The following is a 15,704-nucleotide window of genomic DNA, read 5'->3' on the forward strand; positions in this document are numbered from 1 at the left end:
TTCCACTCCGACTCTGGAAAACCAGGTCTTCATGGCGCTCTCTTTGTGCACCGGGGCATTGTCATGCTGGGACATATTTGGGGCTCTTAGTTGTACGCAACAGCGTACAAAGACATTCTAAATAATTATGTGCTTCCAACATTGTGGCAGCAGTTTGGGGAAGAACCACATATGAGTGTAAGGATCAGGTTTGCACATACCTTTTTCCATATACTGTATACTTGTAAGAGAAATATAGCATTTGAGTAATTTACCATCTTACAGCAAAGTGCGCTCGACTTTAATAAAGCATAAAGCCGCAGTCCCATTTAGAATAACCATGAATAAATCCTTTTTTTATTGTTAACTTTTTGCTTTTAACTGTGTAACTTGTGTATATCTATTAACCTTGTTAATAAAAAAATCCCTCAGCAGCACAACGAGTGTAAAATATTTGGGGGAAAAACCGTGCCACTGGCAACACTGCGCAATTTCCCCGCACCGCACCTACGCCATACGGGAAAGCCCACGTGACTCCGGAAGCTGCCAAGTGCGCGGAGGGTGAGGAAATTTGGGGAGATGGTTACATTAACAAACCCCAGTGGAGCGTTCAGGCATGGGTCACACATCTGCAGATCATTAAGAACGTTTCGAAGCTTTCGGTTAGCGCGAGAGGCCAAACATCTCGAAAGCAATAGGAAATGCACATCTTAGAGTGTGTGTTAATCCATGTAACCGTGCGCGTGCGTAAAGAGATTGTGTCTCCTGATCTCCTGACACACACACACACACACACACACACACTTTCTTTTCTCTGCACTCGAATACACACAAAGATTCATACCCACAAATAAAAGAAACACGTCAGGTTAATTTCATGATCTGCAAGCAACTAACCATACATGAGCTGCTAAACATCCTGAGGAACTGTGGATGTGCACTTTAATCTTAACTGGAGTGAGAGTCTTGTGGCACTGCTGCACCACCTTGATAAAATCCTGGTGGATCATTTCCAGCTCCCTGCTTGTTCAGATGAAAGGGCTTTCACCCCTATGGCTGTAGTGCACCACATGGATGGGTTTTGGTTTACAAAGTCAACAAATGTGAGCAGAGCTTGATTCAGGCCACATGCATACACACCCAGCTCTGTTAGCCTGAATAAGTTCTGCAAAATGACATGTATTCATGCACCATGGTTATTTATTGACCTTTTTTTTTTTTTTTTTTTTTTTTTTTTACACATTTGGATGTGCACATTTTCTTTACACGTCGTTTAGCATCTTCCACTGGACCATTATAGAGCATTTAATGAAGGTATTTTGTTAAACAGATACACTATATGGCCAAGGGTATGTGGAGACCTGACCATCACAGCCATATGTGGTTCTTCCCCAAACTGTTGCCACAAAGTAGGAAGCACACGATTGTTTAGAATGTCTTTGTACGATGTTGTATTCAAATTTCCCTTCACTGGAATTAAGGAGCATGACAATACCCCTGTGCACAAAACAAAGTCCATGAAGACATGGTTCAATACAGAATGATTTTCAGGCTCTTGTGCAGTGCCAGTTTTCATGTAGTACCCAGGCACAAGAGCCTGGTAATCATGCCCAATGTTATCTAAGCCAGTATTTACTTCTAATAGGATATTCTGATTTCCCATGCCAACCTCCCGACTGGTTCTTGGTTTCCCCCTGTGCCACCCCATTTTTAAAAATCCTGGAAACGCCCATGCACTGAACACCTTGGAATGCTGACTGCACACCAGGCCTCCTCACCCAAAATCAGTGCCTGGCCTCACTAATACTCTTGTGGCTGAATGAGCAAATCCCCACAACCACATTATGAAAGCCTTCCAAGAAGAGGTTATGACATCAGCAAAGAAAAAGAGACTCAATCTAGAATAAAGATGTTCACTAAGCGCATACGGGTGTGATTGGTCAGGTGACCCCATCATTTGGTCCATTTTTTTAGGGAATATATTTCTTGTGAGAAATAGCAGGGTGTATAAGAATGTCTTCAGCATATAACTGACTACAGGGTTTTAACTTGGCTAATTTGCATTACTTTGAGCCATTATCTAATAGGAAATCATTCATAAGTTGTTTATCATGGCTATGCAACTTGATGTAACAACAACAAAAAAATCATCCTGATAGTAGGACTATTCCCTTTTTTTATTTATTTAATTTTATTTTTTTTATTATTACTTTGTTTTTTGACTGAATTTTAACAGATTACCATTTTTTTGTATCCTGATTTATGTAACGCCATTACATGTATTCCATTACTCCCCAACACACACACACACATATAGTCCTTTTTGTAATTTATTTTTGTTAGAATATTTTTGTGACTACCATCAATATCTACTATTAATCTTATTAGTAGTAGTCTTATTTTCCTAAATTCACCCTACCGCCACGTGATTTCAAGCAGGCCAATCGGAAGGCTTCCCGCTGTCCGCTGAGAAAGAGGACACGTGTGTAAAAGCAGCAATCTTGTTGGACGATTTTATCCACCGTGTAAGAAAAAAAAAACCCTGCGGAAAAACATCTGGGAAAATGCACCGTCCCCTAATAAATTATCTAAAAAATACTGGGATAAGTGAGAGACTTTATTAATTTAGTATGAATAGCTAGTATATTTATTTATTTATTTGTTGTTGTTATTGTTATTAATTTCCTGCCAAGCTGCTGATCACTCTCCAGTCCAGTAGGTGGCGGTAATGCACCTTAAGTGCATTAAAACGAAGATAAAAAAAAAACCCCGCGACTATTTGATTCAGCAGGTCACACAGGAGCCTGTTTTATACGCTTTAAGCACAAACTGCTCAGGAATAGCACTCCTTTTTTTTTTCCTGATATAATGCCAGCCACGAGTGAAATATACACGGCGGAAGAGTGTAACGCAGCAGAGGAGAAGAAGACTCCGGAGGACTCGGCTCTATTCTCTCTGTTCTGTGATGAGCGCGGATATCTGAACCAGATCAAATATGTTTTACAGACTGGAGTGAAAAAGGGCGACCGCACAGGAACAGGAGTCGTCTCAGTGTTCGGGTTACAGGCCAGATACAGCCTGCGAGGTGGGTTCTGGTCCACTTCTTCAGTTTAGGCATCTGGACAATATGTATAATATTTAGGACAATAGAAACCCTCATAGAATTCTTAATGGTTATAATGGGATTTGTGTTGGTTTTTAATGGAAACTGTAATGGTCTCTACTGGAAATATGCTGCCTTCTATTGGTTGCTTGGTATGTCTAGTGGATACCATACCATTAAGGACCAGTAATGGTTTTTAATTGTGTTTGTAGTGGAAACCATTAGAATTTCCATGATTTCTATTTTTTATTTTTTTTTTCCTGCAGGGTGGACATGTCATTTGAGATTCCATCCTATATACGCTCTGAAGTCTTAATTTTTATATTACTGTATATATTCAACATGCATACTGTAGTGTTATTCTTGACACCCTGAGTAAAAGGCTTGATCCAGAGGCATTATGGGTAGTTATGTAGTTAACCTTACATTGTTTTTGAGCTCCTGCCAAGTCTGCCCCAGCCCTTTAACCATAGCATGTCCATTATGTGTTGTTTTTTTCTTCTTCTTCTTCTTCTTCTTCTTTTTAGATCAGTTTCCTTTGCTAACGACCAAACGTGTTTTCTGGAAAGGAATCTTGGAGGAGTTACTGTGGTTCATAAAGGTAAATGATTTTATTTCTTGATCACCCATTTGCTCTGTTTGCCAGACCGCAATAATATCTGAGAATATGACAAAGGTGGAATTAGCGGGTTTGAAATGGATTTGCTTCTTTGCTGGTGATTTCTAGAAATGCACAGGTGTTGAACTAGAGTGCATCCTTTACAACGAGTAGTTTTAATTGTACATCAAGTTGTTTCGATGCATAACTTAAACATTTATGTTTAAACATTTATCTCGTGCATATTGATGCATTTCATGTCAAACTGAAGTATGTGTGGAAAATAAATAAATAAATAAATAAATCATTTAAATCAAGGTAAGACCCTGTAGCAATCTGCATGTATTACAGTTGTAAAACTTTTCAAATTGCACAGTACTTTTAAAGGTGTAGTGGTCAATATTTTAAATTTCTTACTAATACCAATTATGTAGAAAGGATAAAAAAAAAATAGTTTAAACCATTATCTCAGAACAAGTGTATTACGTAGTTTAAAAAAAAAAAGGTTGTAAAGCTGCCTTCTGGTCTGGAATGTTTGTTTGCATTTGTATTGTCTTCCTGTCAGTCATTCTATAGCCACGCCTCTAACACACCTTCACTTCCTCATGAATCATTATGAGAAGTTTTAACTTGGCTTTCAAGTAGTTGAATGTCTGAGTACAGTTCCACCCATTTAATCATTAGAGACCTATCACAAATCCTTTTTGACCTTTTAAATATAATTCTTTACTTTTGTGTTTAGCTAAAATGTGTGTGGGGCAGACATTTTGTCTTAGATAAAAGGAAAGCCGCCTGTCAGTTGATATAATCCTGCTCTTGCATTGAATGAGTAGTTTGCTATTAAAAGTCAGGGTTAATGTCTATAGCACCTTTGAACCCACAAAAGTAGACAGCCAGTTCACTGCCTGTTATATATTACGGAAGATGTTGTGACTGTGCCCCCTGATTTAAGTGCGATATAAAGAAATGAAACCTAAAAACCAGTCTCCGTGGTCATAGATTTTGCTTAAGGTTCATTCAGCATGCATGACTGAAATGGAGATTGAATCACTTGCACTAGTCAAACCAGTTGCATTTGAATGTTAAAATGGCCTAGTCATAATCTGAGTTACCAGTAGAGGGCAGCAATCTAACACAGATCTTTCTTTGTAGGGTTCAACAAATGCGAAAGAGCTTTCAGAGAAAGGTGTGAAGATTTGGGATGCCAACGGCTCCCGGGAGTTTCTTGATAAGAATGGATTCACTGAGCGTGAGGAAGGTGACTTGGGCCCCGTGTACGGCTTCCAATGGAGACATTTTGGAGCAGAGTACAAAGACATGCATGCTGGTAGGTGTTCCATCCATCCATCCATCTTCTACCGCTTACTCCTTTTCAGGGTCACGGGGAACCTGGAGCCTATCCCAGGGAGCATGGGGCACAAGGCGGGGTACACCCTGGACAGGGTGCCAGTCCATCGCAGGGCACAATCACATACACACACACACACACACCCATTCATACACTATGGACACTTTAGACACGCCAATCAGCCTACCATGCATGTCTTTGGACTGGGGGAGGAAACCGGAGTACCCGGAGGAAACCCCCGCAGTACGGGGAGAACATGCCAACTCCGCACACACAGGGCCCCGACGGGAATCGAACCCCGGGCTGGTAGGTGTTGTGTTTATAAAAACTACCGCAGCATAAAAACACTACAATATCTGGCAATAAAAACTACATAAAGCACAGAGTTGTGTGGTCAGAAAAATGATTTGTTTACAAATGAAAAAATGTGCATTATTATCATATATTGTCTGTAATGGGAAAGGGAAAGGCACATTAGCAGCACAGGATGACCTCAAGTGCAAATATACAACATTGGGAGACGAGTGAAATGGAAGCAATATTTGGATCATTGATTATATGAGGTAGTTGAGAAAGGGTTGAACATATCTGTGCAGTTGTATAGTAATCGCAGCAGATAGCGAAATGCTAAATTGATTATATTGATGATGGATTTCAAGGAAGATTATGAGCTAATTTGTTTTTGTGATGGCAATATGCAGTGTTCAAATCAGGAATTTTCTTTTTATTTCAAACAAACTTTAAATTGATTTCTAAAATGGCTTCCAGATGGTATAAAAAAAAAAATATTTAAAAATGGGGGCATGCCACAAATTGCCCATGGACAACTGTGATGTCGAAAAATTGCGGGACACGCAACAAACACAGTATAAATATGAAACAAGAATATGATTTTGAATTCAAAAAGCATTTTCATGTCTCCTGGTTTATGTACAGATTAATCTTTATATAAATAAATTTGGGCCCTTGAGCAAGGCCCTTAACCCTCTCTGCTCCAGCTGACCCTGCGCTCTTGACATCCTGACATGCTGGGGTATGCGAAGAAAAGAATTTCACTGTGCTGTAATGTATATGTGATCCATAAAGACTCATTATCAGGATGCAAAACAGGAAGTACTGTGTGTTTTTCATAAAGTGCTACATTTACCCACTCTAAATGGCTTGCTTAAATATTTACAATGTATTTTAATTCTGACTCTCATTACCAGATTACTCAGGCCAAGGTGTTGACCAGTTGCAGAAAGTCATCAACACCATCAAGTCCAATCCTGAGGACAGGAGGATCATCATGTGTGCATGGAATCCTAAAGGTACAGACTTCGACCATGCCTATGTCAATGCAGTGTCATATGGTATATTGAGCAGAAGCACAGATAGCTAATGAGCTTGCAGAATACACTTTCTGAATTTATTACAGCATCGCATCCTAATTGCTAGTGGCTAAGGAATTGGTATGGAATACCACATGTTCAAGGTGTTTTCATATTAGAAGTGCCTGTGAAGACATTACTAAAATTCAACTCATTCAGTTTACTGGCTTTATGGAAATTCACTAGAAAGGCTAGGAAATTGTGTAGGGAAGAAGTGGTTCAGCACGTTTCTCATAAATATATAAACATTTCATATAGTCTCTGACCAGACGATCAAACAGATTGCTTTGGTTTTGGGAAACATTTTTTCAGTTCCTTAATAACCTTGGTGGATTTGGCTAGTGATAATATAATGCACCGAGGTTAGCTAATCCATTTTATAAGCATCCCATTGATGAGCTCCTCGCTAGTCAGTATACTAAGCATTTGGTACTGCTAGACAAGCATTTTCACAGTAACGCAGTAATTCAAATGGAATGCTTTTTGAGTTCTTTGATGAAGGTAGTCATGCTTTCCATGAGAGAAGTATCATGTGTGTGTGTATGTAATATATATATATATATATATATATATATATATATATATATATATATATATATATAATATTTTCATTATATATTCATTAACAACATATATCAAAGGCAGAATTGAGTCTTTTCTCATGAGTTTTCTATACAGAAGTTCAGTCCCGATTTTGAAGGTCATTATTTCGTTAGTGTGTTTCTAGAGTGTGATCTCCCTTCCTCTTCTCAGATCTTCCCCTGATGGCTCTGCCACCCTGTCATGCTTTGTGCCAGTTCTACGTCTCAGATGGTGAGCTGTCATGTCAGTTATATCAGCGTTCAGGAGACATCGGCCTGGGTGTCCCCTTCAACATTGCCAGCTATGCCCTACTCACATACATGATCGCCCATATCACAGGGCTCAAGGTAAACACACACACTGAATATAAATTACTTGCATTCTGATTTTTTTTTTTTTTTTTTAAGGCATCAATATCAGTGTACTTTATTAAAGCCCTTTGACTAACATTCAGCTAAAGACCCACCTCTTCCGTGAGCACTTGACCAAGCCCTGAAATGCCAACCCCGCATTATCCTTAAATAAATAAATCAATAAAACACATACTCTGGCTCTTACACCTTTACTCTGCGCATTTTGCTTCTCTAGAACTCAATGTAAAGATCTTGTATAGTAGCACTATTTCTATTGTTCTCCGCTTGATCCATCACTTTGCTTGTGTTTCATCATGTGTAAGTCGCTTTGGACAAAAGCGTCCATTTAGTGAGTGCTGTCACTAAGATTTTTTACACGTTGATTTCCTTAAGAAGTACAACAATACACACTACTCTATAAATGCTGAGGAAGAATTAATACTTCCTTTCAGTTTGGCAGTGAAGAAGGTTCTGAATAATGTGTGCCATCATTGTCTTAACCGACCATATAAAAAGCTAAAAAAAATTTACCTAATAGTTTCACATTATTATTAGTTTCTACAGTATGCTGTTACTCTGACTTTAAGAAGTACTAATCCTTTTGGCCCATTTTTGGCTCGTCATTTGTGCATCATGACAAAGGTTATCATACACACACTATCATAACCGATTCCAAAATGTAGACTAATTAATAGTCTCAGTTCGGGGTGTGTGTGTGTGTTGCATTTTGTTTATTTTATTTGTCTTCCATCCTCTTCAGCCTGGTGATTTTGTACATACTCTTGGTGATGCCCACATCTACCTCAACCACATTGAGCCGCTAAAAGTGCAGGTGAGGTGGATATTATATTCAAGTGTGTGCACATAACCAGCACATGTATTTGTTTATGTTTGCATTTTCTTTTTCCCCCTTCCTGTAGCTTCAGAGGGAGCCACGGCCTTTCCCTAAACTGAAAATCCTTCGCAATGTGGACCGTATTGATGATTTTAGAGCCGAGGATTTTGAGATATGTGACTATAATCCATACCCCACAATCAAGATGCAGATGGCAGTTTAAACAACACAGCCTCTTGGTAAATTGTAAATGTTACTGTTAGTGTCACTTATTTAGAAGATATGTAAATATTTGCGTTTGTTTCCTGTCCGATATTTAGTTGGTTGTTTTAATATGAAACTCAGAATAACACTCCATCTACAACTCAGAAGTGTAATGTTTAAATATGGACAATGTCATCATCAGCATGGATAATGTCAAGCTTAAAGTTTGAAAAATAGGCCGAGTAAACAGGATTAGAAGTGCAGTTTAATTAGTGACAAATTCATAAGTAGAAATTATAAGTAGAAACTCGTGGAACCCTTTAGAAGTTATCATTTCAATGTCCCACATTGTTGTCTTCACATAATTAACAGATAGAATCAAACAAAATTTAATTTCTATCAAGAAATATTCATTTTTCAGTATTTAGTATTTCGAAAACGCACATTTCTTTGATTACGGAGATAAAAGATCTGTAGTCTATTTGTTGTATTGTTAATCAGCAGTTATTCACATGATTGGGGAGTGTTTCGGCCCCTGAATGCATCTCCACACCTCTCCATGAGGAAACTGATGTTTCTGCACCGATGACTCCAACATCTCGCATGAGAATCCAGGATCCTAATGAGACCCAAAACCAAGCATGAGACATAAACAATGCAGAACTAGATTTGAATACTGAAACCCTCTGAATAAATCCGTGTACCCTAAAAGTAACAGTGAACTAACAATTTAGATCTGAATCACACATGCGTTATGCTAATCACAAATGAATGCCCATCTGTCGTGCATAACAATTTAAAGATGCACATTTTTTGCGAATTTTAAGCGCATGATCTGTCACAACCCTGCTGTTTTGTAGTCTGAAATATGACTCACCTTAGGAGGAATGTAGCGTGCATTTCTGATTATGGTAGGACTTTTGAAATGCTCGTGAAGGTGGTCCACATATTCGCACATCCTTTCAAACAGAACAGTAAGTGCATTTAAAAACAACATAAACAACCACACTAGCTTTCATAAGCATTATTAATGGTGGTGTAGATTTCTGTTTAAATCTACATTTCAGAAATGCTCTGGGTTTACTGAAAGAGTGCACAATCAATGCTGAACCTTTCAGATCAACACCTGTAGATATACAGTCAGGTCCGTAAGTATTTGGACAGCGACACAATTTTCGTACTTTTGCCTCTACACCACCGCAGCAATGGATTTGAAATGAAGCAATCGAGATGTTTTGAAGATGAATTGAAGTGTAGAATTTTGGCTTTAATTCAAGGGGTTTAACAAACAAAAAAAAATACTGCACTAACCATTTAGGATTTACAGCTACAGTGCCCTCCACTAATATTGGCACCCTTGGTAAATATGAGCAAAGAAGGCTGTGAAAATTTGTCTTTATTGTTTAACCTTTTGATCTTTTAATACTCTGCTCTCATGGATATCAAACAATTGCGAAGTGTCTGTGAACGCATTACCAAAATTCAACTCATTCAATTTACTGGCTTTTTACAGTATGTTATTAATAAAGCATTTGTAATACAAAATGGTCTTATTACATATATTGCCACATATAAAGGTCACCTATAAGAATGAGTAAACCACTGAGATACAACAAGAACAAGTCTACTTTAAAAAAAAAAAAAAAAAAAAATCTATGTATTTATGATTTTTACAGTGTGATATTTCTACTGATACATGTTAAATATTCTACTCACTACATTAAAAACGTCAACTCACAGCTGGAAGTCAAACATAGCCCCATTGTAAATGAAAACTGCACAACTTTTAATTCCAATGTCTGCTTAGTAAATATTTTGGTGCCTACACATAGTTTTATATATCACGCCCGGGTCTTTCTCTTCTCCTCGTTACGTAACTCATCCACTCACCTGTTGTCCAAGCTGGCTGACACTGAGATATAGTCAAACAGAATGAGATGCTGAACAAGCTCGCAAAGTCCCACTCCACCAGCATGAGGACATACCGGAACTTGAAATGGATAAAAATTTCACACAGATACAAATCTCTTAAAAACCACATGTTTAATAAGAGCTAAAGCAAGTAATCGAACACGCACTAGGAAGATTTAAACACTAACTGTTGAGAACCCATTACAAATTCTAAACCCCACCTGCATACAGCTCTCACCTTTAAACTTAGCAGCCATTAATATGATGGCAAGGTTTTCGTTGACGCTCCCCACCCTACAGCTGTCAATCTGAACAAACTGCAGAGCAGAGGCTTGCAGAAACTGCTTAAACATCACCCTGTTATGGCACTGACACACAAAAATATACGCGCTATTAATCGTGCTTATTAATCGTCACACACAATTCACAGGGGTTGAATCACACTTGCCAACCTGTTCTCCTGTGGCAACTCCAATACCCAAAGGTGCAAGAGCCTGAAACATCGATTTGAATGTTAATGTCATGATAACCAGCTGTAATAACAGGCACTTTCTCATTGCTATTCCTACACATGCTGACACTTATTGATTACCTTTGAGATGGCAGCATGTCCAAGGATGTCATCCGGAGAGGTGGGTTCTTCAATCCACAGCGGACAGAACTCTGCTAGTTTGCTTACCCAAGAAATGGCCTCAGTGACATCCCATCGTTGGTTGGCGTCAATCATCTAACAGTAATTAGGTCACAAGTCACTGAACTATTTAAATCACAAAGACTCTCTTTAGACCTGCATATCGTGTTGATGCAGGAAAGGTTTTCTGCCATCTATACAAACCACATAATCTGATTTCTTTTACTTGGATTCAAGTCATTCTTATGGAGGGCATATAGTGAATAAGAGTACCTGATTGACAAGAGCAACCTTTCTGAATTTTAAAAAATGTTTAAATTACAGTACTAGTATTTGGTTTAGAATGTTCGATTTACCAGCGTGTTTTCGGGCCCGATCATGTTTCGAATGAGCCTGCATCTCCGAATGTCGTCCTGCAAGTCCGCCCCTACCTTCACTTTAAACCTGGTCCAGCCTTCACCTAGTGCAGCAGAACACAGCTACACACATACACAAGTATAATTAACCTGACTACATATGCATACACACATTTTTTATTCTGCAGTGTTTCTCATTAGTCAATGATCAAAACACACACACCTGTGTGAGCTGTTCATCTGAATATCCTAGCCAGGCACAGGATGTGGTGTAGGCTGGATATCCTTCCTTCAGCATCTGGTCCTCTACAAGGATCAAAGGGGTCATAATGTCATTATTAGAGTAACTTGCTGATATGGTTGTATGGCATGGTCTGTATGGTAGGTTGCTAGTGGAAGTCAGAAAGAATCCAATATGAATTCGAATGCGGTTTTTGTTAGGAATTTTAGCCGTACAAACATTGCTGTGTGAGTGCTGAGTCCATATGAATGTGCACATATTGTAATCTACATCACACCACTGCACTATACTGGGTTAAATCTCATTGCCCACACTTCATAATAGGTGTGATATAGGAAGCTTCAGGCAAAAATGAAAATGTGTCCATAATAACTGTGTAGTAGAAATATGTTCATCTCATCGGTTGTCTCTTGCAGGAAATCCCTTTATTCAAACAAGCAGCATTGTGGACAACTCTGGACCATTCAAACAACCAAAACCCACGTCCAAGTATTTGTCTTAGGCTGCAATCCATTGTACTTGGAAAGGTCCAAGTTGATTTTCCACAGCTATTATCTAAACATGTTCCAGTGCTTCAGAAGTCCAGAGTAAGGTACAGTATGGTAGTCTCTGAACTTGACAAACATATTAAGAAGATCTACATGAACTATTATACAAAGGATCGCAACATTACGCATATGCTTAGTGTGACGTCAAGTTTGGTTCTACTACATTACGCATATATGTGATAACCAGCTTCCATTAGATATTTGTTATATCCAAAAACTCAGAACATGAGATTCTTACCTCTCTGCTGCTTTCCCTTGTTGGCTTTTTCCAGGATATCTATCTCCAGAAAAAGAAAGAGAGAGAAAGCTTTGTAAGCCAAAACATTCTGGGTAAACATCACTTAATAATAATGACCTCACCTAATGCTTCCTGTTCGGTGAGCGCATCAGTGATGTAAGTGAAATCTATACAGCGGATAAGCTGCCTTGGGTCCTGTGAAAACACACACATACACACACAGTCCCAACCACTTATACAAATCTCTCTTGGGTATCTCCCAGTATCTAATACAGTCACAGAAACTATGCTGCAGCACACTGAGAAGATTGAAATACTAAATACTGAGGTTATACTGTCATATGATCTTACCATGTCCACGAGGAGCTTCCAGAGGGGCTGTATTAATGGAGAAAATGATATTACATGCATGCAACATAAAATATGTGTTCACCTGATGTGACAACTGTAGGTTACAGATAGTTCAACTTATTGTGTCGTTTAATCAGAATCAATTTGCTTGTGTTTTTACTAGTTATCATGGTGTGCAAGATATCTGCAATGATATTGGTACACGGGTATAAGAAACTTCACTTCATGGTATCTTTCTGGCATAAACTGCAGAAAAAAAATAAAAAGGGAAATCAGCTGAAATGCTTCACCTTGCCCTCTGCATGCGCCCACATATCCCAGATAGCATTGAGGATGGCGGCCGTTGCCAGCTGGATGACCCCCTTCTCTGGACCAATCTGGCACAATGTACGTAAAGTCATTAAATGTGAGTCTAACTGTCCACATGCCTTCACATGCTTGGTTACTTACCCATCTCATTTGCCCGTCATTTGACAGGAGTCTATAGAATCCTCTAAAGTCACTCACTATCTCCTCCAGTGTTTTTCCAATCACCAAAGTTGACAAGGCCTTTACTGCACACACAACTAAACAGAGACAATAATGCGTGAGGTGAAAAATCCTGGTGTTAACCTGAATTCTGACAGTACCGCCAAATAAAAGTGTCTGTTTAATAATAATAATAATAATAATAATAATAATAATAATAATAATAGGGTGCACTGTGGTACAGAGAGTAGTGTTGCCTTCTCACAGCTCCAGGATCCCCGGTTTGATCTTGAGCTTGGTTCATGTCTGTGTGAATTTTCTTTTTCACATTCTCCTTATGTCCTCAAGTTCTCAAATTTTCTTTGATATGAGGTGTGAGGTCTACAACATGCTTACCATTTTTAATTTGAGATATATATATATATATATACATACACACACACACACACACCACATGGTCACATGATGGCATCAGAGCTGACGGTTGGCAGAAACAGGACCGTTCCGTTGTAGTCTGAGACAATATCCCAGGCTACAGTTATTAAGGAAGGTAGGTTTAATATGGTAAAGCTCACCGAGCCCTGTAATATGCCTTGTAATGGATTGGCATCCCATTCAGGGTGTACTTCCACCTCACGCCCAGTGTTCCCAGGATAAGCTCCAAATCCACCACATATATATGTGTATATGTATGTATGTGTGTATATATATATATGTGTGTGTGTGTGTGTGTGTGTGTATACGCCACATGGTCAAATGATGGCGTCAGAGCCGATGGTTGGCAGAAACAGGACCCTTCCGCTGTAGTCTGAGACAATATCCCAGGCTACAGTTATTACAAGGAAGGCAGGTTTAATGTTGGAAAAGCTCACCGATTTCAGTGCCTCTTCCCACCGTGAAGGTCAAACCAAATCCTTTCAGATGCGTGTCTGTGTCGAGCACAACATACGCGACAGAGTAGTCCGGATCTTTGTGCTGAAACAGGTCACATGACAAAGCAACGTCCAACCCGTTAAACACAGCGTACAGAAACACTTCACCTGATCTCATCTCGAGGACTATCACACATTAAACGAGGAACACGTCACAAAACATGCTCCTTTAAGTGACTGCGGTGAAGTTTACGGTTAATATTGCCTGACTCCCTTTAAAAACGGAAGAACGTGCTGAATCTGCAAAAGTGCTTGTAAATCCTAGATTGTGTTTATACACACCATGGCGTCTGATCCATGCTGCTCCAAAGACGTAGGAAACCTCACATCGCTTACTGTAAGCTTGGTGATTTTAGCTTTCAACATTTCGCAGTTATAAGAGTTTTACGTGCCTCGAGGAAGCAAGTGAACTTGGATCTCATACCCCGCCCCCTAACGCTGTGATTGGTTAGTTTATGGACGTCTGGAAGGATAAGAAAGATTGTATTATTTAGCTACAAAACTTTGTAAACGCATAAATCTGCAGTTTAGTTTCAGAACAGGCAGTGTAGTGGTTCTTTCTTTAGTTCTTTTTTATTATTATTATTGATAACAATTCCTACAAACTAGTGCCTTCTGACTTTGTAACTTAAAAAAAAACAACATTAAAGAAGATCAGGTATAATGATTATCTATTCGATATAAAAATCTCTCTCTCTCTCTCTCTCTCTCTCTCTCTCTCTCTCTCTATATATATATATATATATATATATATATATATATATATATATACATACATACATACAAAGCTTTCACTTCATGCTTTATCACTGCTACTGCTATGTAGTGAGTTGTAACAAAATATTTTTTTTTTAAAAAAAGTGAGATAATTTTATGGTTTTTTTAGACTGCATATGATACAAAATATGAACATGTAAAATATCCAAATTTTTACCCATTTTTTTTTTTACTAATATAACAATCAGGAGACCTCATTTGTAAAATGACAAGCACTTTGATTTTTTTTTTCTTTGTTTGTTTTGTCTGCTAAGATACCAAATAGCAGTGATGTCAGGCATCATTGGGATGAAGGAGGAAGAGGTCAGATTTCAGTTTTATGATTACTACATTTCTCTGTGCAAACTCACTTAAAACCAACGGCATGCATAATTTAGAATTAAGACATACCTCATACTACTCATAGAATAGATTTTCTGTATCCGCATCAGTAAAATATTAGATGAATGGATTGTTTCTACACGTGTACTGTATGTCTGTTTAATTTCCGAATGACCTCCAAATAAGTAAATAACCTTTCTGTCTTGACTGTGGACCATGCAGCACTGACAATTTCTTGGCTTCTAGCAGTGACAAGCAACAAAAGAAGATGCTTGTGCTAAAGTTGAGTCAGAGGAGAGAGAGAAAACAAAGAGAGGGAGCGAGAGAGAGAAAGAGAGAGAGAGAGAGAGAGATGTAAGATCGCCCTTTTGCATGGGATCAAAGCCAAAATTACATACTGTACTTAATTAAGCAACCCTGCAATTATTTTCATTCAATCTCTCTCTCTCTCTCTCTCTCTCTCTCTCTCTCTCTCTCCTCTCTCTCTCTCGTTAACACAAAAATTGCATTCTCAACTCTAGTCAAATCTAGAATATAGACTGACTTTCGAAACTATAA

The 15,704-nt window shown here is 38.6% G+C and overlaps 2 protein-coding genes across 2 annotated transcripts; one reads left to right on the forward strand and one right to left on the reverse strand.

Moving 5' to 3' along the window:
* Positions 1–459: 459 nt before the first annotated feature.
* On the forward strand, positions 460–8,623 carry tyms (thymidylate synthetase). Its single transcript, XM_053628269.1, has 7 exons — positions 460–3,064; positions 3,610–3,683; positions 4,833–5,007; positions 6,237–6,338; positions 7,152–7,327; positions 8,094–8,165; positions 8,254–8,623. The coding sequence occupies exons 1-7, from the start codon at positions 2,848–2,850 to the stop codon at positions 8,389–8,391; spliced, it is 954 nt and encodes a 317-aa protein (XP_053484244.1). The 5' UTR covers positions 460–2,847; the 3' UTR covers positions 8,392–8,623.
* On the reverse strand, positions 8,620–14,470 carry enosf1 (enolase superfamily member 1). Its single transcript, XM_053628268.1, has 15 exons — positions 14,331–14,470; positions 13,989–14,091; positions 13,099–13,214; positions 12,939–13,025; positions 12,649–12,675; positions 12,420–12,492; positions 12,298–12,336; positions 11,494–11,576; positions 11,271–11,393; positions 10,876–11,010; positions 10,736–10,777; positions 10,522–10,651; positions 10,263–10,362; positions 9,250–9,331; positions 8,620–8,991 (listed from the first exon to the last, which is right to left on the reverse strand). The coding sequence occupies exons 1-15, from the start codon at positions 14,412–14,414 to the stop codon at positions 8,881–8,883; spliced, it is 1,335 nt and encodes a 444-aa protein (XP_053484243.1). The 5' UTR covers positions 14,415–14,470; the 3' UTR covers positions 8,620–8,880.
* Between the last annotated feature and the right edge of the window lie 1,234 nt (positions 14,471–15,704).

The sequence above is a fragment of the Ictalurus furcatus genome, chromosome 7 (genome assembly GCF_023375685.1).
Source record: "Ictalurus furcatus strain D&B chromosome 7, Billie_1.0, whole genome shotgun sequence".
Taxonomy (NCBI): Eukaryota; Metazoa; Chordata; class Actinopteri; order Siluriformes; family Ictaluridae; genus Ictalurus; species Ictalurus furcatus.

What these genes read in the sequence shown, in the direction of transcription:
- tyms (XM_053628269.1), top strand. Translation starts at nt 2,848, where the DNA reads ATGCCAGCCACGAGTGAAATATACACGGCGGAAGAGTGTAACGCAGCA. An exon ending in GGCCAGATACAGCCTGCGAG is followed by an intron (nt 3,065 to 3,609) that starts GTGGGTTCTGGT and finishes TCTTCTTTTTAG; the next exon opens with ATCAGTTTCCTTTGCTAACG. An exon ending in GTGTGCATGGAATCCTAAAG is followed by an intron (nt 6,339 to 7,151) that starts GTACAGACTTCG and finishes TCCTCTTCTCAG; the next exon opens with ATCTTCCCCTGATGGCTCTG.
- enosf1 (XM_053628268.1), bottom strand. Translation starts at nt 14,414, where the DNA reads ATGTTGAAAGCTAAAATCACCAAGCTTACAGTAAGCGATGTGAGGTTT. An exon ending in CAAGGGAAAGCAGCAGAGAG is followed by an intron (nt 11,577 to 12,297) that starts GTAAGAATCTCA and finishes TGATCCTTGTAG; the next exon opens with AGGACCAGATGCTGAAGGAA. An exon ending in GACATGCTGCCATCTCAAAG is followed by an intron (nt 10,778 to 10,875) that starts GTAATCAATAAG and finishes TCGATGTTTCAG; the next exon opens with GCTCTTGCACCTTTGGGTAT.